We start from the raw sequence: 24,251 nt of genomic DNA, 5'->3' as shown, positions 1-24,251 counted from the left end.
TGCCAAAATCTGCTCAGATGCCTTTTGGAATAATACCGTGTTTTCAGACTCCCTCAGTCCAACACTTTCTTTTCATCCATAAATTATCTTACAGCTTTTCTTAAATTATGAGTTGTTTTTACCCACTTTCCAGACAGAAATGTGTCCACCAAGGTATTACAGGCAATTCTTAACAGTTTTATGAATTTTCTTACTCAAACACAGGAAAAAAAACATGTATAAACTGCTCTCGAAAGGCTCGTCCCTACAGAAGATTACATCTCAGAGATATAGTGTGAACCATTCTCACTGATAAGGGTATCGTAGACATATTTAGTGATAATTGTGTGCTTGGTCAAGAGGGATTTGTTGTGTTTTTCTCCATAATACACTAAGATCTTTGTACTGTAACTATGTTTTAGAAAGAATGATGGCACATACAGACATGGAAGTTTCAGTCTGTGTGTATGTTACGAAGCTAAATCTCTGTTAGCACTGGGTAACTTTAATTTGGCATATGATCTGTTTTTCAGAGGGATTGAACAGATGGTATAATTTAGAAAAATAAATGACTGCGCTTTCAGAACTTCCCTTCTCAATTAATGTTCGTTGTAAATAACCTATTTATTAGTGTAATTACAGTATTTTACTCAGATTGTTGCCTGGACCTCTGAGTTTATAGCGTTATCATTGCTAGCAAAGGTCACTAATGCTGCTTTTCCACTACATGGAACCGGCTCGACTTGTCTCGGGTACCAGGTACTATTCCTGGAGACTGCTTCCATTACAGGATACTACTGACTTTAGAGTACCTGGTTGTCATAGCGACGCGGCACGTAACATCCGTGATGTTTGCTCAGAGAGTTGCTGATAAACTTTCTCAGTGCATGTTGCCCCATTAAAAAGTCAGGCTGAATTTTTTTTCATGGGGCACGAAGGGCAGAAATGGTTGAATCTCCTTGACTGACTACGGTGTAGTTTTGCGGGCTGCCATCATGTGGATTAACCTACCGGTGTATTTAGTGTAAACTTCCGCATCTGTTTAAAATGGCAGATCGCACATTGATAACTCATTGATGCAGAGACAACTCTCTGACCAATCAGTGGTCTGCAATGTTTACACGTCACGTTTTAGTATCTAATGGAACCTTGGCGAAGTAGATACCAAAAAAGTAGTACCGGGTTCCAGATTCCAGGTTCTTTTACGTAATGGAAATGCAAAAAGGGCGAGGCGAGCCGGTACCACATAGTGGAAACGTGGCATGAGCTAGTGAGTTTACTTCAGTTTATACCGTCTGTGCTGAATTGTTCAGTTTTAGTCACATTAATTTATAGTGTTTTTATATGTGTTGATTTGCTGCCGTTGAAGAATCGTAACTCTCACACACAGTGCGTCCAATTTACACAGATGCTGTTGTGTTGTGCTAGTGTGAAAACATCATTGATTCATTATAAAACCCCAATGAGGTAAAATAGGCCACCACAATCTAGATAATTAATGGAAACTCTGCAGCTGAATGTACACAAAAATGTGGATGTTTGTTTATTTCATCTAGATAATTATCAAAGGACTGTAATAATTTAGATCCAAGGTTATGCAAAAATGTACACTGGTCATATAATAAAAACAGTAAAAGTCCATCATACACAGTCTAAACCACCAGAAACCAAAGACAAGTAGAGGAAAAGTTTGTGTGCTTGTAAATTGTCTGTATTTTAGTGTGGAGGTTGGGATTCAGATTGTGGATTGTACCTCAAAAGATCATCGTATGACCTTTTGACCCGAACACTAAGCTCTGATTTCTACATTTCATGCATTGCTTATCGCGTTTCCATTTCTGACACATTAAAGTTCATAAATTCATAATTCCTGTTTCCTATTTTTCTTCTTCAGTGACATAGACTGTATGATATATTGGACATAACTGTTTTCCAGTGAATGAAATGCAATGCATCACTGTATAGAATATATTCATACAACTGGTAAAGTCACTACAGGTGCACACCTATGATAATACAGTAATGGCAATATCGTAAACACAATGGCATTAAATTTGATAAACCATTATTCTCAATGATTAGGATGAAGCTAATGAAATTTCTGTGATAGTGGTTGCATCATCAGGCTATTATTTTTTACGTTTTTGTGAGTATGATGAGGTGTTTGTATCTGTTGATTTGTATGTATTTGTAGCAAAACTACAAGTCTGGGAGCAATCAATGTGATGTATTTTAACAGTATTTTATTATTATTGTGTTAATACATAACATTATTATGCTTATTCGCTTTATTTTGCATTCATATATATTTCTCAGGTGTAGCTCACTTGGACACAATTTTTCCTTTAGGCTCTATTTGCATTTTGGGGGTTAGCCTTACTTGATTTTTCCTTTAGCTCCATTTCTGCACACTCACCAGCAACATGCAGCTCCTCACGAGTCCTTGCAATATCTCAGCGAGGGCTAACCACACACAAGCTGATCAGTTGAGTCATTCATCCTAATCATCTCCACTCCGTGTTGAGAGGCCTCCACACCTTCGGTCCAGTCCTCCAGCCAACTTTATAATCACATAGGATGACAATTGTGCTCTCAACAGCTATCAAAACATTCCCTCATTGAACACGCTCTGAAGGCTCCTCACTGCTCCTGTGTTTAATCAGCTCTCTCTGTTGACTTAGCTTTTACTCACTTGATCCTATTGTGGATGCTTTTCGTTGCTTGTTAGTTTTTTTCTGTAGGCGGACAGATGGTTATGTCCTCTGTGGGTACTTGTTAGCAGTTGTTAAGATTAAAGTAGACAGTTGCAATTTTCTATTTTCATTTGATGCGATTTTAAAGAAACCAAGAACTGTTTTTTTTTTTTTGTTTTTTGTTTTTTTTTTAACTTTTTATTTTCTTTTTCTTTCTGCCACATCTTACTGTTTACGACAATATTTTGCATTAAACAGAAACTCAAAAGTGAAGGCAGCAACCACAGCATTATTTGTGTCATGTTTAAGTCAGCAATATTTGCCTCTCTCTTTTACTTCTCAATCAGACTTGTTTACTCCATTGTCTGTGCTGTAAATCAGACCACTTAGTGCATTTTCGCAGTCTATACTATGTCATTTGTCTAACTAGGACCAAATCCACCATGACATGTTTGTTTTGGGGAGATACTTTGCCAATCACTGCTCATTCTGCTTCTTTTCACCCCATAACTTGATATTGTTGCTTTTCAAGTGGGCGAAGGATAATAAGAAAAATGGGAGGAGAGAGAGTGAGTGAGTTAGGGTTAGAGTTTCAGGTTCCACTTGCCAGCGAGTGCCTCCGTTGACCCATAGCCACAACTCTCACAGTTGTGACCCATCTAATTAGTGGAGCAGAAAGGAGGGGGGGGACTCCAGTAACACACACAGCCCATCTGGGCGCTCTCAGTGTGTGTGTGAATAAGAGAATAGAGGAAATGGTTTGTTAGCTGTGTGGCTGCTCCGAGGCTCTCATTCCTTACGTCACCCATTTCTTTTTTCTCTTTCCTCGACCATGTTGGGGGCCCCCTTTCTCCTGGCTGGCTACAGGCTTCCTCTGCCTGCTTCAAAATGACAATCGGCTTCTCATTTACAGCGAGCTAATAAGCCCTTTAATCAGAGCGCTTGTCAACCTCAGGGCAAGGCAACTCCAGAGGAGTTGATCCAAAGGATCAGATGACTGGAAGAACAAGCAGGAGGGAGAAAGGGAGTAGCACTAAGAGTGAGAGAATAAGTAGGAGGGAAAATGAAAAAGGGCTGTTGAACTTGGAGGAAGAATAAAGAGTCAAAACAAAAGTAATACTAAGCCTGTATGAAGGTATTTGGAAGAGCCAGGCTTCTACTAAAACATCCATCCCCAAAGACTCAGATTTTATTTGGGTTTCAAAAATGTTGTAGTTGTACCTAATGTTTGTATTGCTGTGATAGTTTTGATGAACTTAATATAAAAGGTTAATGTACCAATTTTATTTCTATTACTAATGACAAGAGAAAACTGAGAGCCTGTTAACTCCCCCTAGAATATTTTATTTAGTCTAATTTGCTGAATATATTATATGGACAGGCTTGTCTATATTAATACTAAGTTTTCTAGACAGATATTTTCCATCCATGTTATAAAATTATCTCTGACCACATTGCATTTGCTTTTCAAAATATCACCAGTGTAAAAGTTACTGCAAATTTGGAAGCAAGCTTGCAGGTGGCAATAAAGTTTACCCCAGTAATACATCAAATAAAAGAGAAATTCTGTGTATGCATAGTGATGTTATTGTCTAGTCAGTAAAGCAAAAATATTATTTAGATTTATTCATTTATAGTTATATGGCATCTGTTTCTGACACATGACCAAAGATGCATTCAAATCAACATGTGATTAAATGTGTGTGGACAGACAACAGTGAGCATACACAAATGGAAGTGTTGCCTATTTGCGCTGGAAGCTTAATTTTATTCACCCACACAAATAAACTACTTTTGAAAAATCTGAACTTTGGGAAGCATTTGAAGATATGTTCTAAAGTGATGTTTGCGTGTGGGTAAGAGGCCCAAACATAGAGGGAGATGTTAGGTTTATAAAATATTCATGCCATGGCGAGCAAAGGCCTCGATAGTGTCATTTTTTTTTTTTTTTTTTCTCACATCAACCAGTAGATTTTTTCTCCGCCGCGCATACTGAGTGTGGTTTTCAGGATGTTTTGATCAGCTTGTTCTTAAACAGTCTTTTTAGTATATACAAACCTGACAAGTGTTTGCTTTATTCATCCGTAATCGATACATAAGAAAACAGTCTGCCGCTGACAAGACTCTGCAAACATGTGCGTTTGATTACACACCCACACCGTCAGTGACACACACGCACATACACACGCATCACCGCTGGCATGCAAATGAGTGGATTGATTTGTTAAGTGACATTTTAACATCCTTACAGACAGCTCTCCATAAGTCCTTAAAAGGGTTTTTTAGGGCCAGTGAGGGAAGGAGGAAAGCGTTCACTGTCACCTCGTTAAGGACGAAGTGAAATCCAGCTCAATCCAGACCATAAACCTAAACCACAAGCCGCAGAGAAGCACAGAAACAGCACTGATAGGTCCAGTATGACTCCTGCAGAGCTGAAGCAGACAGAAAAATGATCACTAAAGGTACCCTATAAAAGCTAAAAAGTAACACATACTCCCTTAACTAATTGCTTGCTAGGTCTGCTATACTAAAATCTTGCTTCTTCAGAACCCCACACATTCTTAATGCTATACCAGTGCTATAGATAGCTCTAGCACCTTCCATTATCATTCGGGCATAGGAGGAAAGGTTATTTGGGTTGTTAGCTAGTTCTTGTGCAGAACTAAGTGTAGGATGCTGCACAAGTGCATTTGTAAAATAGTGTCTGGAGAGAAGTAATTCTGATGGAACATGTGCATATTAGGAAGCATGTGGTATTAAATATGACTAAATTCCTACAAAACAAAACAACTCCTAAACAGAAGTGTGTCTTTGTCAAAACTTGCTATTTTCAGGGTGTTGTTGACACTCACAGGTTGTGGGTCTTCCATATAGCAAAACGTAGTGCTACTGCGCAATAGAAATATTCACCTCTATTCTAGGAGAGTACCTCCGTCAAGCTAGGCTAGCATATTTATGAAAAATAGGACCTTGTAGCTCATGTTCTGCTGATGTTCTATGGTCTTGATGTAGGAGATCAGTCTGCCAATAGAAGTGGGTGGTACTTTCACTGGAGGAGAACTCAACAAATTAAATTAAAGTCCATATATGACATCCTGTCAGTGCTCAGTAGTAACTAGATTGATATCTCTAACAATTTCCATGTTATAAACCATCAAAATATGGCTTGTTATAGGTAAAGGCAATTGTTTAATTATTCAAAAATTCATCTAAAATTTAAAAATTGAAATTTCTCAGAACCGTGAACAAGTTTTGTAGACATTGTCCCAAGGAAGATGCATTAAAAAAATTGAAATGAATCAGACCAGTAGTTTCAGAGAAGATTGTTGAAATGTAGACACTGGGGACCTTGAATTTGACCCATCAAGGTCACTCAAGGTCATACATCATGGTACCAAATCAAAGTCCATATATAACTTCCTATCAGTGCTTACAGCTGCGGGAGACTTTCGTCACCAATTTTTTATCAAATCTGTAAAACCCCAGTCATAGCCTAAGTATCACGAATCTGTAAGTCTTTCTGTGATTACTCACCTAATCTGTTCCCTCATGGTGAACAATTTCGAAGTTTCATCCACCATAAACAAACAATGTGTTTACAGAGCTGGGAGGTAACTTGGGCATCTTCGGAATTTTGTCACGATGTGCGTTGTGGGAAGGGGAGGTTCTTGCAGTCGCCTAGCAGCAGCAGCACAACCATATGATATTATATGGATGAAACACGACGCGGAAACGGTTGAATGGCCGACAATCATCAATTTTAAACTTGTTCAATATTTACAACCAAAAATCTTCGTGTGTCGGGAAAGCCGACGACTCCTGAGTCATGACTTCATGAATTGTGACGTGAACAGAATGTAGCCAATCAAGAAGTGAGCTGATTAAGGAACAAGGAAGCAGGCGTAAATAAAAACAAGCATGGCCGACCTGAAACATAAAGTTTGGTGGACCTCAAAAATGTGTGACTTTTCCATCAAAAATAGTCCCAAGAACACCATCATTCCCTCCTCTCATATGTCCTCTTCCTTGTTATGTGTTGTGTTTTCCGGTTGTTGCTATGTTTCTTCTTCGTTTTTATTTCATCACATTTGATCACGCGAGAATTCTGGCTTGGAAGACTAGATTCTAGATCTGTGGTGGGACAGAATCATTGTGTGTGTGGTGTGTTGAGATTATTGGAGCACACTACACACAGTAGGGTCAAAACTGTTCAATGCCTGTTTTTTTAATCTTCATCTGTGGGGTCTGTGACATAAAAAATCTCTTCAGATTTAGAAAATCCTTATGTGTGTACCCCAGGTTAGGCTAGTCCTAGAGTTGAGCTCAAAGCTTTTTGGTTTAGTTCCTTAGGTTGTGTACATCTGGTTGTATGTCCACCAGCTGGTTAATTGCAATTACTTGATATCCAGGTCTGATGTATGAAAACAATAACAGCATGTCTTGTAAGTCTAGACTGAAGTGTATCTTGTTTTAAAGAGGAGGACTTCAGCATACATTCTGACATGTATATGTTTGCCTTTAACTTTCTGTTCCAGCTACAGATGTTTTAAAAAGGAAAGAATTATAGTAATCTGAGACTCTAAAATGTTTTGTGGAAAATTCACTCCATGGCCCTTCATAGTGGCAGGCAATAAAAGCAGAAAACTCAAAATAAAAATAATGTTGTGCATTTCAACTCATTGATTGTGAAGTGAAACAAAACTGATTAAAGTAACTGATTACATGTTTCCACATCAGAGAATATTCTCAATTATTGTTGCTGTTGGAAACAAGTCACAGAACACAACAAAGGGACCCCCTACGCTTCAAAGGTATACTTTGTCAAATCCATAACAATAGATATGTGGGATTCCAGTGACTTCTACCCCCTATCAGCATTTACATAAAGGCATGCTAAATTATTCATTAATTATCAGAGAGTCCCCTGTGGATGTGGATGGCACACACACTGGCTGCTAATTGGCCCATCAATAATCCAGCCTGGTTCTCCTGAAGTGGCACCAGATCCCACCTCAGGAATCTGCTATCTGCCCCAACCTTCTGCTCCACTATTTCCATAGAGGTGCACTACATGAAGAGACATCTCCACACCTGCTCACATGTGACTTTGTTAATGGGCCAGTGGTACAGGACATACTGAATTTCTAAAAAAAAAAAAAAAAATGTAACATGCAGTTCAATAACAAGCTCAAATTTGATGCTTTTGTTGCAACTGTTACTGGTATAAATAAGATTAACTCAGTGTATTTACATGCAGTGTGTGATCCTGGGAGCTGTTTGAGATTCATATATTCACTCTGAAGTGTTGTTAATGTGATGTTTGGTCAAGACGGTGTCAGGATTAGAGGTTAGATGATTTAGATCAAACGATTAATTAGTTGAACACTCTTTGAGCCACAGTTTTGTGAACTGTTTGACTGTTCAGAAGCCCGACACTATAATTTGAGTAATTCATATGTGAGTATGGACTGCTTTTCCTGGTTTTAATTCATTCTAAACAGAATATCTTTGAGATTTGAAGGTATAATATGTAGTATTTCTAAAGTCTGCCTCTGTTAGGACTGTGTACTTTTTTTATGACAAACAATTCAGTCACTTTTCAAATTCAGAGAAATCTGCAATTTTATCCAGTTTGACCCATTTTGTCTTATGTATGTAAATGTACTGTGAATACAAGTTCTCCCGCGCTGCTTCACAGTGTCATCTAATACATGTTTTTAATCATTACGGTTTAGTTTGATTGTGAACAGCTCTCTATCAGTAGAAAATACTTACCAGGTGTTAATCTGTTCACAAGAAGAAAAAAAGGACAAGAATACAGGGTTTCTACAGTGTGGACATCATCATGGTAAAGGTTAATCACACAGTTAATTGACTGATTGATAAAGACAGACAGATTAGATTCACTTATCATGAAAACTGTTAAACTGATAAATGAAGCCCACTGTATTTCTATCATAAACTGACTGTTTTTAAATCTTTGAGATCTAGTCCACTGAGGTTAAGTTCTCACAACCTAGACTTAAGTCACAGAGTAGTGCTGAGTCTGTTATAAATATATACAAATAAATATATGCATTCCCAACAATATACACATGTGCACACACACTCTTATTTTGTCTCTGTTTCTGCCTCCAAATGGTACATGTGAGTGATTTCCATAAAGGCGGGCCTCTGGAGATGGAGCTGCAATAACATGGCTGCTCTTTGTTTCCCCATGCTGATTGACAGTAGATTGCAGTGCACATTAAATGCCCATCAGGCCCAGCCTTAGTTTTAGAAACAGAGGAGCAGGGACCCGTCAAAGGTCAATCCAAACGCATAATGAACTGATCTCTCTCACTGCCGCACACAGACACACACGACTGAACTCCACCATGCCTACTATTAAAATGAGTTGGAATAAAGAGGGCTTCTCTGCCTTATAACCTAACATTAATATAAAAGATTGCCCTGTGACAGAACTCTTTAAAGGCAGCAATATTCTGTGAATATACTCATGTCAGAAAGAAAGATAGACATAGAGTCTAGGCTGTCTTAGACCGTGGTGGTTTTCTGTTTTATCTCAATACTTAAGAATGTTTTCCTCTTTCATCTTTACCCCACAGTTTAACCCATTGTTTAAACTAATGCACAAAAATAAAATAGACACATTTATTTTGCTAATTAATAGCACAGTACTTTCATCTGTGTCGAGTACAAATATATGTATTAAGTGTAATAAATGCAGCATACTCTGATGAATTTGGATTTAAAATTCAAATGTTTATTCATTTAAAAACAGTGTGCTCAAATATTAGATGTATTATATAATTGAGCTTGGTAAAAAGGGAAAAAAAAAGTCTCTTTCTAGTTAACAATACGTTTGAGCATTAGTGCCAGAATAAAAATGATAACAATACAAACTTCAGTTAATCCGTTAACAATTAACTCTAAATGTTGTGAGTAATAGAACTAAGTTAAAACGAAGTAGGATAATCAGTATTAATTCCAGATGTTTATTAAAAAAAGGGTAATATCCTTTTGCATTTTGAGAATAAAGTCAAAATGCTGAGAATGAAGCCAAATTCGACAGCATTTTAAAATTAAAGTTCAAATTTTGACAATAAATAATACACTGCGATACACCAGCTTAAGTGTTCTTTTGTCCCTGATTGAAAGTTGTAATTAGGCGAGAGGGAAGGAATTAGATGCAGAATGAGCTGTCACAAAGTCACATTTAAGTGAGGGATGCGCTGGTCTCTGCAGTAAAAATTTAAATGATATAAATTGCCATTTAAGTGTAGCACAGGCTAATGTTTTGTCACAAATTAATGTGACACAAGGCAGCAATGACAATCAAGGGCTGCCTCATTCTAATTTGGTTGTGTTTAGAGGGCTTTTGTGAGGCGACAGCTTTACACAAATTAACACAATTGCCTGTTTTTATGAGGAAACCATAAATGTTTTTCCCTCCTTTGCCGGCTAATGAGGAGAGAAAACTGCATGTATCTCAACGTTATGGTAATGCTGAGACGTCTGCAGAAGAGCAACATGGTGCTCTTCCCCGCTCACAACCAGGTGAAAGAAGAACAAAGACAGAAGCAAAAATGACTCCCTAATGAACTACAAGAGCTCTCTGATGTTTTGATGCTCCATTATGATCAGATATGGAAATACTTGGCTTTTTGGTCATTATGAAAATCATTGGCAGGTTCTGTCACAGGAGCAATTAGCAGCGAATTCTGTTTTCTCTGAGGATTGTATCTGTGAGGGGCATTAGTGAAAATTGCTGTTCAATAATGGGTTGAAGAACATGTTTGGGGACTGGTATTTGGTTATTCTATGTTGTGCGTGTGTTGACATTCAGGGTACTCATCATCTTCTGTGCTCTTCTGTGTTTACAGGCTTTAGAGAGCGAGTTTGTGTCCTGCCAGCTCCACCAGTGGATTGATCTGATCTTTGGCTACAAGCAGCAGGGACCCGAAGCAACCAGAGCCCTCAATGTTTTCTATTATCTGACTTATGAGGGCGCAGTCAACCTCAGCTCCATTAGCGACCCCATGCTCAGAGAGGTGAGGCTTCGACACAATACAGTACATGACACCGGGCACTCATACCTTTAACAGAAACCTCTGGAGCCACTTCAGTCTGGTTCAAAAAGGGAGTTGCTCCACATGATTTGGACTAATTTCCCATTCATGACAACTGTTATGTGGGTATAAAATGTTATCTTATTTGTTTGAATAATATTAAGGTTTTAACCGGAGAGTGCCTGACATGTGCCACTTCATTTACAAGTGTGATTGACAGCTGGTTTACCTGCTGAATCAGTCTCTGTTTATTAAATTATATCTAACTAGTGTGTTGACTCCGCATCCAGATGTGGTAGTTTTTCTGCTGTTGTGTATTCGTGCATGCTGTACTGCATTTGTCCAGCAGTCACTGCCAAAGCGTTCTGGCTATAGCAACATGATTTTAAGACTATTGTATTCCAAAATTACTAATATCTCCCAAAATACTGGTCCTATCAGCTGGCCCTTTTCACTATTGTCTTCCTTGATCAAAAATATGTAAGTATGCCAAACTACAGCAGTCAGCTCTTTTCGGATTTTATGTGAATCCCGAGACACACACACACGCACACACAGAGGCCACTTGGCTTTTATAATATAGATTTATAGAATATAGATCATAACAGATGCCTCTACTGTTCATGTGGGGAGGAAGTTACAAGAAAGTATTATAGAAATACACATATGCAAGTGTGTCATGTAGTTTGCCAATACCCAGCATATTAGCAATGTTAGCATTTTTGATGCAAATATCACTTTTCTGTTATTAACACAACTGTATATGTTAATAGAGATGTCCCGATCTGATCTACAGATTGGTATCGGCTGCTGATCTGACATTTTTTAGAAGATCGGATCAGATTTAGTCATAAGATCAGGCCAATCCAGACCCAGTTCTGGGGGAGAGGGGGAAACACACATCCTGCTCCCTCTAATTAAACTTTCCGAGGGTAGGGAAAAGGAAAATTAGCTGTATAACAGCGGGAGGCTTAGAGGAATTATTTCACCCGACCCAACCTGTCCCGCAAATAAGCTGACATTCTTTTGACCCACCCCAACCCGACCCAGGAATAACCTGCTCATGTGTGCATCACTAACGTACGGCGCAGAACGCACCCCCATATGGACGGACCTGTCCATAGACCTGCTATAGCCGTGGCAAACATACGGCCCATGGGCCAAAACCGGCCTGCCAAAGGTTCTAATTTGTCCCACAGTATGAATTTGGAAAGTGCAAAAATTATACTAGTTATTAAGAGTCAAAGGTGTCATACTTGTTTTAGTTCAGGTTCCGCATTCAGCCGAAATCTCATGTTAAATAATAACATAACCGACAAATAATGACTCCAAATTTAAATCAAAATTTGATTGTAAAAAGTCGGTATCGGAGCAGTATCGGCAAAACTAATCCTAAAAAAAAAAAAGGATCATATTGGAAGCAAAAAAATCTAGATTGGGATATCACTATATGTTAACAATCAATAAATAGCTGAAATTACTTGGTGGGTTTAGTTAACAGTATCGTCCCTATTTTCTGTAAATTAGTCATTATGTTAGTGTCACTGATCATCCCCCTCATGATCACATTTGGCTTCAAATAACATTGTTAATGCCCACATTTTACATTCAAGGCTTTAAAATAGCAGCTCAGAGGCCAATGGCTGATATCACACTGGCGATGCCACCTTCTGTTTTTTTCAGTCTTTTTTTTTTTTTTTTTCAGTCTTTTTTTTTTCAGTGCACATTTATATACTTACTGTTTTGCTATTTAACTCCCATGGTAGATTATGCTGAGTAAGGAGAAAATACCATATTACAGTAAGTAGACATGAATAGCAGCGCTCTCGAATGGATCCTTAATTTGACTATAATATAAAAGCATCTGTCCACTCACTGCATCTGTATTTCAAGGAGATTCTTGATGCCATTAGCCATGTTAAATTGGATGGTGGTTGCACAGCATGCTAACAATCTACTGGCAGGTACTGCTGAGCAAAGCCTTTCCTCCGTGTGATACCTCTCAAAGCACTCCGCCAAGTGTTCCACTTTAATGCCTTAAAGCCTCCTCCTTGGCTTTTCATTCATTATTCATTCCCCCCACTTCGAACTGCTGCACACGTAAGCTACACTTGTTTGCCCGAAAGCATCCGTATACACAAAACAAAAGCAGAGCTCGCCTGCCCACAGCCAACTGAAAAACAAAACAGCAGCGAGTGAGCAGCATTCCAACTGACCCTGCACCCATCAGCACTTTTGATGTGTAGATCTGGTGCAAGTGGCACATGCCCTAATTTTATTCATGTTACAATATAGCCGAAGGCCCTTATGGAGGATTTGTTTAGTTCTATTGATTTTGTTGAAATTATGTTCATCAAAGTAATTGCTTAGATTTGAGAACAAAATAATGAAATCTTAGGAGGAGAAACAACAATAGGCAATGTAACAGATTATAAGCATACAGCATAACATAGAACTTAAAGGTGGGGTGGGAGATGTTTTCCTGGAGCATTTTTTATTATAGTTGAAAATCCTCTTCACACTCCGATTACAACCAATTAATTAAATGCTCTAACACAAAAATGAAAAAATGTAGTCACCTGTGGAACGGACAGGATTGAAAAAACACCATCCAATCATTTTAAGCGCCAAATTGAAATGATTGAATGGTGATATGTCTATCAAACTAAACTGCCATGTGTCCCTCCCCCCTCTGGGTATACCCTTCTTTGTGCATGAATCATGTGTTCTCAGAGTCTTGGAGCAACTGTACCGGAAACAAAGCCAAAGCCAAAGCTTGGCTATATTAGCTATATTAGGATGGAGAGTTCACATGCAAACTGTTTTGTCACTAACATAAATCCCTAGGAAATGTAACATTAGCCATACAGGTATGAATTGGGGCTGTTCTGTAAGAGTGGGGGTGTTGGAGGAGACTGAATGAGGTACACATGGATCCACGAGCCAGAGCCAGGGCAGGAGCCGGAGCCGGAGCCAGAGCTGGGCAAATTGTGCAGCGCTCGTGAACCCTCGAGAGCAAGCATTGCACGTCCCAGTACTCTGGAGGCGTGGCTTTGGGGGGATGTCTGAAGAAAAGGGTTTGGACTTTTGAATTGTGGATTTTCAAAATGTAGCTTGCTCAAACTGTTTTTCCAAGATCTCCTACCCCACCTTTAACCTATAAAGACCCAAACATCCACTGGTGACCTAAACCATCTACTGATTTAAACTGTCTAATTCGTGTTGATCCATTAATCCTATCAATTCATGTAAATAATTGGTGCAAAATACAGTTATTCATCTTTTCATGGTCATCAGATATGATCTGTTTGGACGTTCAGAGGTTCCGTAGTGAACATGGAAACACCGTCATCTTCTACAACATTGATTCACCAGTAAAACCCATGGAGTTGAATCAATGACAGTGGATGGAGACACTGGGTTTATGTTCAGTTAATGAGAGACTGGGCTGAAAAAGACACTTACTTCAGTTTACTCTGTTTTTGATATAATAACCCTCAACTTTCATCAGAGTTTTTATGAGCATCTCCATGATCAGTAAATTAAATAAAGGAAAATACCTGATTTTCACAGAAAAAACGCAAAGCAAAAAAGATAATAGTACAATAAATGGTGATAAATCAGTGAAGAAATGTTAAATATTGAGAAATAATCATTTGGGAACTGTCATCAAAGTAGCACTGGGTCTTTATGGGTATAGTATATCGTCTAATGTTATTTTTTGTCAGATTTTAGCAACAAAGATGGCAAATGCAGTATTGATATTACCAATAGAAAGGAAGGGCAGCACTTGCAAAAATAAGACCCAAGTTGTAATAAGTGGAACCATTCTTTAACCTTAGATCTTTGTGACATTTAAATCTAAATGGAGATGAGTTCAGAGTATATCAGTGGGCCGAACAGCCCTTTGCCTCTGCTGTTCTGCTGCCCTTCATGCTCAGTGACTGGAGCATCACAAGCACCTGGGGTAGATCTTGATTTATCACCTCATTCACCCTAATTCCCATCCAGATGTGTTCTGGCCTTTAGCTACACACAAGCACAAACACACACACACACACACACATACACACACATGCAGGTTCATTACCAGTGTGCACCGTTCATTTTCTACTATCAGCCAAAGCCCATTACCCATTCTTCTGCCTAACGATTAAATTGAATCACTGGAACTCCACAACACAAGTGGTTCCTGTGACCATGGGGTTGATAAAACCATGAACATGCAGGTCGCTATCAGAGGCAGGTGCATGTTAGTAATGCAACACCTCCAGCCTGAACACAGATATCTTACACTGAGCATGACGTCATCGCTGCAGTACTGAGCACATGGTCTATTTCACAGTAGTTTGAAATAATACCATGTATTACTGGATATTTCTGAGAGGAGAGATTTTAAAAGTCTTTTAGGTTAATATACATAACAAATCAAAGATGATTCCATGTCTCTATTGTTACATTTCTGTGATGGCACATACATTACATTGAAAGGTTTGTATGCTTATTTGTCACTTGGATGTGACGCAACAGATCTCAGTTGTTTTGTTTGCTTGTTCGTACCAAAGAATCTGTGTCACAGTTGAATTATTACACTAATACTTTAGATTGATATCCCTGTAATAAAGTTTCATTAATAGATAATAAGCCCTTAATAAGTCCTGATGAATTGTGTGTGAACATTATGTTAGTAAGACTAAGGCTGAAGTGTTAAGTGTTATCAATAGCATCATAAACATTTGTATTGTTTTTTGCCTATAGTCCTCCTAACACATGTTAAACATCTTTGCCTTATTATCTACTGTGTAACCTAATTCTTATTAACAGACCTTAAAATAAAACTTTACCATCTATCATTAAAATCCAATTTATCTGTGAGACAGACACCAAAATAGGGACAAATAACACACACTAGAAGTACCTTAAAACTATTTATTACCAAAATATGTTTTATACGTCAGTGTAAATAAATGTAATATTTGAGTCAAATTCAAGTTACAAATTATCTCAGAATATTTGATATACGTAATAAGAAAGCAGCACAATCTGCTCCCATGAGGTGAAAAAAGGAGAGCATGTTGTTTTCCCCTCCCTCTGATGGTGAGTCCAATCTGCTAACTTTCACCTTTGAAAACACCCTCAGTCTGAGCACTTTAATTAGTTAAATAAACCAAAGTAGTGTTATCCCTGCGAGCTAAGCCAAAGCTCTCATTCAACTGTGTTTGTGCGGAAGGAAGCATGCCCTGTCTGTGCAGAAGGTGGAAACAGAGTTCCAGGCCTGGGCCTTGTCAGGACCAGGTCTGGGGCTCCGGGGGCGGCTGAGGGCTGCAGAAGCTTTGAGACTGAAGGGCTTTGGGTCTGAAAGTGTCCCCAGAGTCTGCCATTACTGAGTGACAACTGTTTCAGTCTGAGCTGTGGTCTGGGCCAGGCCAGGCTGCATTAGGACAAGCCCCGGGGCTGTTCATTGTCAGGGGGATGGGTCACAGATGTGTGTATGCATATGTGTGTGTTTGGGTCGGAAAAGGTAGTAGTGGGCTTGTGTAGAGAGTTCTGTGTTCTCGGTTGGCTGATTCTGTATTCCTGCAATGTTTGGCAGCCACCGAGCCCCAGTGGCTCCAATCCAACCGCACACACATACAAATATACGCACACACATTCCAGAGATTTGAATGGATCATACCTTGATATGTTTGTACATACATGTGTATGTATACACGCATTCATTGGCATGTGTATACTGTTGTATATTTATGTGTGCTCATCAGTATAAATGCACACGGTTGAATGTTTATGTGTACATTTCTGTTCTGGGGGAGAGTTTGGAATATCTCAGCACAGATTAGGGAATGCTGTGGAGACCACTGCTGTGTTTTTCAAAACCATGATTACTTCCTGTCCTGCGTCTGCCACAAGTCAACCCCCCCCATTTCTAAGTGAACTGTGTATTTGTGCAGATGCTTTATTTGTATTTGTGTGCACTCTTGTGCATGGCATGCATTCACATCTGTGTTGCCTCTCCCTGTATAAAGAGAAACACACCCTGTGTTGCCTTCTCATCGGTGTACAGGGCTTCCCCTCTTTCACATGTGATTATGGAAAATCCCACCACCCCTCACACCAACGACAAAACACAGAGCTCGTCTGAATTGTACAGCGTTTGCGTAATTCGGCAGAAGACGGGGAAATATACCCACGCGAGTGAACCTGCTTTGACACATAGCCAGTCAGTCACCAAACATGAGGTTCACAGGTTTATTTTTTCTGGACTGTATTCTTGGACCTTAACTACCTTTTTTCCCCTAAATTTTAAGCATATAGACATATATCCAACGAGACAGAGTAAGTGTTACAGCAGTGTTTCTCAACCATTGCAACCCTAATCATTGCATTGCAGGGAATTTTTATAATGGAGATTTTAAAAAAGTACATCCATATGCATTTGTTGAGAAGGAAACACAACCAGCTTGGTTATAAATTAATATTATGCTGGTCTCCAGCAAATGTACAAAAACTCAAGTTAAGCAAGGCATGAGACATGTGGAATTACAAGTAAAAGTGAAGATAAATGCTAAAGATGACTAAACTAATATATCCGTCAAAGTGTTAAGCCAACAAATAATATGATAAATAGCAAAGTTTTTGACTAAACTGCTGAAAAAATAGTAGTATAATAGTCTGTGTTAAGAAAAAATATTCAAACAATAGACACATATGTACATAATGTTGAATAAATTAGTTTAAAGTTTAGCCTGTATTTGGTGAATTTGAAAAGAGTACCCGTACTAGAGCTTAAATGAAAAATAAAGGTTTGGAACCCCTGTGTTACAGTATTTTTCTTGTCATAAAACAAGACCACTAGGTTTTGTACTCTATATATTCATAGTCTTATTCTGTTTATAGAGAGAGTGTTGTTGGACGGATTTGCATGATCAGTGCTGTGTTTTACATGGAAATCTGTCTTGTCAAATAGCTAAGTAAATCAAACAGCAAGCTGAGGATGCCTGAGCCAAGAGGGTGTCGTAGCCATTTAAATGTATAGAATATAGAAAACCCTCATCAGACATGGGCCAGCGCCCCCAAAAGAGATTGGCCTTGTGGATGGCCCCTCATATAATCACCTGAGCATTGCATTGGCATATAGGGATAGGACATGCTGACCTAGACTCAGCCACTTTCCAATGTTCCACAGCCTCATAAATGTCAGAGCTGAACTTAATGAAGATAGGTTGAGTGGCTTTGAGGAGTCTCTTCCCCACATTAGCTTAAGCAAAATACTCTGCTGTGAAGGCAGGGCAGGGGGAAGGCCACTTTGACCTTGAATATTGGCCTCTCACTAAACAGACTAACTGTGAATTAGATGGAAAATGTGTCTGACATGAGCAGCGTTCAGGTATTGTAGTTGTTTAGATTATTATTTTTAATGCAATAGTGTCTTTAACCCTCAAAGACTCAAACAGCTGCTGGCAACTGAAAGCATGTACTAATCTTAAATGTTTAATAGATTTATAAATTACTAATCCTATCAATACATTAGAACAAATCCCATAAATGCAGCTTCATATTCAGCTTCACTGGCATCAGATATGACCCATTTGGACGTTCAGAGGCTCCGTAGTGAACATGGAAACACTGTTATATTCTGTAGCAGTGACTGGCCAATAAAACCCATGTAGTTTGACAAATGACAGTGGTTGTAGACAGTTGCTTTTGCACTCACTTAATGATATATTGGGTTGAAAAAGTCACTTTTGCTTGAGTTTTTTCAGTCATGATATAATAACCTTTGAATTTATTCAGAGCTTTTGTGAACAACTGCATGGTCAGTAAATTAAATGTAGGAAATATATTCAGAATATTCAGTCCGTCATCCATCCATTCATTTTCTGAACCACTTAATCTTAGGTGTACTGGAGCCAAACTCCGGTACCAACATCCACAGGCAGGGGACACCCTAGATATGTCTTCACAGAACAATACAGAGGGTAAAATACTAAACTGAGATAAACTGCTTTGGAGAGGTTAGATGCAGAGAAAAAAAAAAAATCTAATTTGTATGCCACCACACATGCAATTACATTTTTTTGTTAACAGTATCAGTGTGGCATAATGGTAAAAACATCATTCCTTGAACCAATCAGTAGGGGTATGAATCACAGAGTAACTCATGATCATACAAAGATTTTTTGCCCACAATAGTGATGATAATAAAATATAGCAAATCTAAAATACTTGATAAATTCCAGGGCAGTCATCCATAATATTTAACAATGTCAGAGTAACTGAAGAACAAAAAAAACAAGAATAGGTGTAGGTATTTTTACCCCGCCCCCCCAAGGGGAGGCAAGGGGTAATGTTTTCGGTTTGGTTTGTTTGTTAACACTTTAACGGCAAAACTATTTGTTGAATTCATACCAGATTGGGTTTACAGATTGCCAGTGACCTAGAACAGATGTCATTACATTTTGGGAAAAGTAGGTCAAAGTTCAAATTTTTAATTAATTTTTAAAAACCCTCTCTCCATTTACTTCTAATGGGTGGAATTTCAAGTGTCTATAAAAACATCCATTTTGTTTCAATTTACTTCAAAGTTGGCACATACAGTATATAGAGGCAATTGATATACTGACATCAGTACACGCATAGGCATGAGGATATCAGCTGGATCGATGTCAAAAAACGCTACAATATGTGCGGGGGGTCGGGTTTGTTGTGCCTGGCACTACTTGTTTGCATCATATTCACAGAACTTGATACCTGTGATGACATGAAGTGGAAATGCCAAAATGCACAGAATTGTAGTCGCTGTAACTTCCCAGGAAGTTGTTACTCCAGTGAGTCTTATTGTCAAGAGAATTCTTTCTTTCAGTATGTCTGCTTGGTGTTACTAAAAATATGAAGATTTAGTGTTAATACCCTGTATACTATATATGATACAATGCAACATACGCCTATACCTATATTCCTTTAATACAGTGTTTTGGCTAATTTCACTCATAAATCATGAGAATAAATACAGACATTAATCTTTCCTGCTTTATATTGTGTCATATTGAAACTACTCAAGTCTACACTGATCACACAGCATGTCTGTAATGATCTTTTGTGTTGTTTGGATCTTTCAAATGGGACCATTACACACTATAGTAGAGTTTGAGCATAAAAGTCTTTTCCGATGGCAGAAGGATCAATCATGGTTAGGCAGAGTGCAAAACTAGACAGGTGAGGAGAGATCATCTAGACTGTAGAAAATGCTGAGTGTACACAGTGTGGAGAGAGAGATGGATATGATCTTTGTGTCCTGCGTCTTTGTTCACTTAAAAATCCTCTGTAGATTTTCTTGGCAGTAAAGAAATTGATGAAACCGTGTAATGGACAGTTAAAACGGCTCCTTCTCTACGCCTCTCTGGTCTCTGGTTAGTTTCAGACAGTGTGCATGAGCATTCGAACTTCCCCAATTTCCCTTTTTCTCATGGAAATACCATATGCAAGCCTCAACCATGAGCTCACTCTCACAGGCGTCGCCAAGTCAGACTCAAACTTCTGAGCGTACACACACACACACACACAAGCTGTCACTCCCACACAGTCGGTCACAGTGCACACCAACATACTGACGGATCTGTCATAATTTTGCTCTGGCCATTTTTTTCTCTGTCTGTCTCTTTTTAGAAATCATATATTATGTATTTGATATATGGTTGGTATTTAGATACAATGACTTATCGTATGTAGTTGTATTTAGTGAATTTGTAATGTATTTTGTGTCTATTGAGGTATTTAGTAACATGATAATGTGCACATTTCTGTAGCTTTTTGTGTGTTTTTTGTTATTGTTTGTTTATTCAGTGCAGCTAATTGAAATAGAAAGCGAATCAATGTGGATGCCAGATGATGATAATAATAATAACACATAACACAATTATTCATTTTAAGGGGGGCCAATTATTGATTAGTTGATCAGTCAAAATGGTAGGGCGATTTAGGGTGGGGATGACAGGAGATTTGTTATACGTCATATAGATGTGGAATTAATGTTTGTGACACTGTTTAGTGAATAAAGTCTTCTGAAAAGAATATACATGGAGTTCACTTACTCCTTGGTTGGTCACTTTTCTCATTCCTGTTTCGTCAGAGGGTATGTGTTAAAGATGGTGTCATGATAATCGACCAGTCAGCTTTATTATTCAGCTTCATCAGTGATTAAAATGCCCATTTCTAGTCAATTCCTACATTAACTGATCAGTACAGAATTAACTGCAAATGCTCTTTTTGTAGTTGCATTCACTGTGTATTTTAAATGGTTTTATATGCGAGTTAAACAAAGTATGATTAGAAAAAAAATGTATGTTTATTTGGTTTAACTTATTAGGAATCACCTCTGTAGATGTACCATCTCATTTGTGAGAGGGTCCCAACATACGCTACACAAAAAACAAAGGAGCGATAAACTTAAAAAAAAGGAAAAAAATCACACAAATTAAAATATGTATATCGACAATAATATGATTGGAAAAATACAACCACATCTATGACCAAACTGTCAATAAAAATATAGAGTTGGAATTGATCACTAACTATGTGCACGTTTAAGTATGAGAAATATACACAATATCAAGTTCGTGTATAACAAGTGGTACCAGGCACAACAAACCCCGCCCCTTGCATGTATTGTAGCTTATTTTGGCATCGATCCAGATGATGTCATCATGTCTGTGGGTATGTTGTATGTTGATGTCAGCACACAGACAGACAGCATAAACAAATTTCAGCCACTATAAATGAAAAAACAAAGATTTTAAAAATTCATTAAAAAAAATTTGAACTTTGACCTACTTTTCTCAAAATGTAATGACGTCTATTCTGGGTCCCTGGCAATCTGTCAACCCAATTTGGTATGAATTCAACCAATAGTTTTGCTGCTAGAGTGTTAACAAAGAAACAAACAGAACAAATCAAACCGAAAACAATACCCCTTGCTTCCCCTTTGGGGGGCGGGGTAACAAGAGCAGTCCATCCAGTGAAAATGGAACAAATACAATACAAATTAGCATTACTTGCAGTCCTGAGTGATAAAGTGATGATGCATTCACACACTGCCGCGGTGCCGTTCATCCACATGTGTTGTGGGTGTGTTTCATGTTAGTGGGCCTGACACTCAGCTCTGTGATGATGTCCAGAGGCCACTGGGCCGGCGTCTGCTCTGACATTTATGGTCCTATGCCTCTTCATTAACACCGCCTAACCAGCCACTCGACCGCCCGCTCGCCTGTCCGTCCCAGCACTCCTCTTTAATTCTATGTGCAGTCAGGGAGGATAAATCGCTGTGGGTAGAGAGGGTGAGAGAGAGACACCATCAGATAGTGAAAAAGGATGTTTACATTTATGAGTGTGTACATTATATGTGCATGCAGTATCCCGACCTGTTTGTTTTCTTTTTGCTCAGACACAATAGTACTATGTGTGGACATGGTATAGGTTTTCATTTCCATTTAGATTACTCTTCATTTGTATATCCTCCTGAGACCCAGCAATGCATTTTTGTCCTCTGAAGGGGACAAAAGTTTGACAGTTTTACTCAAAAAATATTGTCCATTGCAAAGGACATTCCATAAATAAATAAATAAATAAAAATAATTTGAAAAAATGTATCTGAAAAGAACTGTTGCATTACGCAGTTTCCAATGAAGACAATTGTTTAATGTAAAATGACCTACAATTTTCACTTTTCTGGTTCTCAGGAGGATATACATTTATATACTGAGTTATCACAACATCTAATTGGTGTTCAACCCTTTAAATTTCCACATTAAGTATCTGAAAACAACTACACCCATGTTATATATTTTGTTGACTTGTGTAATTACGTCAAATGTTTCCAGTAACGCAGTAATGCATAATGTTATTCAGTGTGATGACTTGTCTCATTGGTTGTCTGTCCATGACGCCATGTCCCCTTTATAGAAAAACAACTCCCATGCCTAACAATCCAACAATATTTCAGCCTCATTGCATTTTTTTTTTTTTAAATATTTTGCCTTTTTAACATTTCAGTGCAGAAGAGTACCAATGTATTGCGTGTGTACTATATATATATATATATATATATATATATATATATATATATATATATATATATATATATATAGTTCATTGTTATGTGTAACTGGTGCCTTACTCAGGCCACCAAGCTAATACATACATACATACACCAATATTCATTCAGTCGTTTGTTTCGAGCATTTACAGAATACATGCACACAATCATTCATCTACACTCGTAAAGGAGTGGGAAGAAGGAAAAACTAATGTTATGTTAATGGCTACCTTACATTTGATAATTTGACTCATCTATTGGTAAGTAAGCATTTATAACTCAATTACATTACATGTGGTTGTTGGGGTAGAATGAATGGATAATATGAATGTAATGTCACTAAATATCTCTCTGAACGGTGAAGTAATGTATTAAAACAGGTATTGATTCATCAGGAATGGTGATGCAAACAGCCACTCCCATGATCCCTCACTGCTTCACAACATTTTCTGTGTCTTTTGTTACTATTTCGATAACTATGCATTTACTAGCCCGTGTTTTCATCTCCTTTATTGTTTCCAGTCTTTATAATTTTTTTTCCCTCTCTCTCTCTTTTTGCCTCCTCAGGCTGTGGAGTCTCAAATTAGGAGTTTTGGACAGACCCCCTGCCAGTTGCTCATCGAGCCACACCCACCCAGAAGCTCAGCCATGCAAGTGGTGAGTCGTTGTACAGACAATCGTGCATCCAGATAATCTTAGAAAGTCACACGGGTAATCCTCCTGTCTAAAGTTACTCTTCTGGGTCAGTCGCCAGCTGAGCTACACGTCGTCCTCTGTGCAGCCTCTTTAATGCTGTCTTTGATTTCAACTCTGCCCTCATGTTGGCACACTGCTCGGCTTCACATAAGTCTTTTTCCTAATTTGAGCTCGTTATTTCCATTTTTCATTTACCTCCTGTCTTTTCTTCCTCATTTGACAATTGTGGGAAAATAAAATCTTGGGTTTGAAAGCATCTCCTCTCTCGTCATTAGAGAGGTGTGTGTGGAAGGGAGAGATCACAAGCGTTTGGGTGCATGTGTGTTTAGTAAAAAAAAAAAAGAGGGGGTTGCAGGACTTTGTGTTGGAAACCTGGTACCGAGCCAAATTTTCCACCTGAGCTGGAAGCACAGGAGATCAGTGAAGGAGAGCAATGAACAGCAGTCCTGAAGTGACAGCTTTTAAGGGCCAAGCAGTGCAGTCAGTGCCTGCTTGTGATGGACCAAGGCCCCATGAGTCCCTATTAGTGTGGTGTCCCTGTGGCGCTGACAGCTGGCTGTAGACCACCACCCAGCACACACATGCACACACAGACACAAACTCAGACCGGCCCTTTGAATCCGCCTCACTACGGGCCAATTCCTATGAAATGTTTTTATTTTTACTACACATATAGTTTTCAAAGATAACATGCAGACGCCGGCATTATTCAAACAAATT

General features: G+C 38.5%; 1 protein-coding gene across 9 annotated transcripts in view; it reads left to right on the top strand.

Annotated features, from left to right (window-relative positions):
* Positions 1–24,251, top strand: part of lrba (LPS-responsive vesicle trafficking, beach and anchor containing) — a 300,517-nt gene that overhangs the window by 248,949 nt on the left and 27,317 nt on the right. For all 9 annotated transcript variants that reach the window (XM_030140902.1, XM_030140903.1, XM_030140920.1 and 6 more), the window contains 2 exons: positions 10,559–10,726; positions 23,403–23,492. In XM_030140902.1, coding sequence (XP_029996762.1) covers positions 10,559–10,726; positions 23,403–23,492 — 258 coding nt within the window. The remainder of the gene's footprint in view (positions 1–10,558; positions 10,727–23,402; positions 23,493–24,251) is intronic.

Source organism: Sphaeramia orbicularis, chromosome 1 (assembly GCF_902148855.1).
Source record: "Sphaeramia orbicularis chromosome 1, fSphaOr1.1, whole genome shotgun sequence".
Taxonomy (NCBI): domain Eukaryota; kingdom Metazoa; phylum Chordata; class Actinopteri; order Kurtiformes; family Apogonidae; genus Sphaeramia; species Sphaeramia orbicularis.
This window is presented reverse-complemented; position numbering and strand designations above follow the sequence as displayed.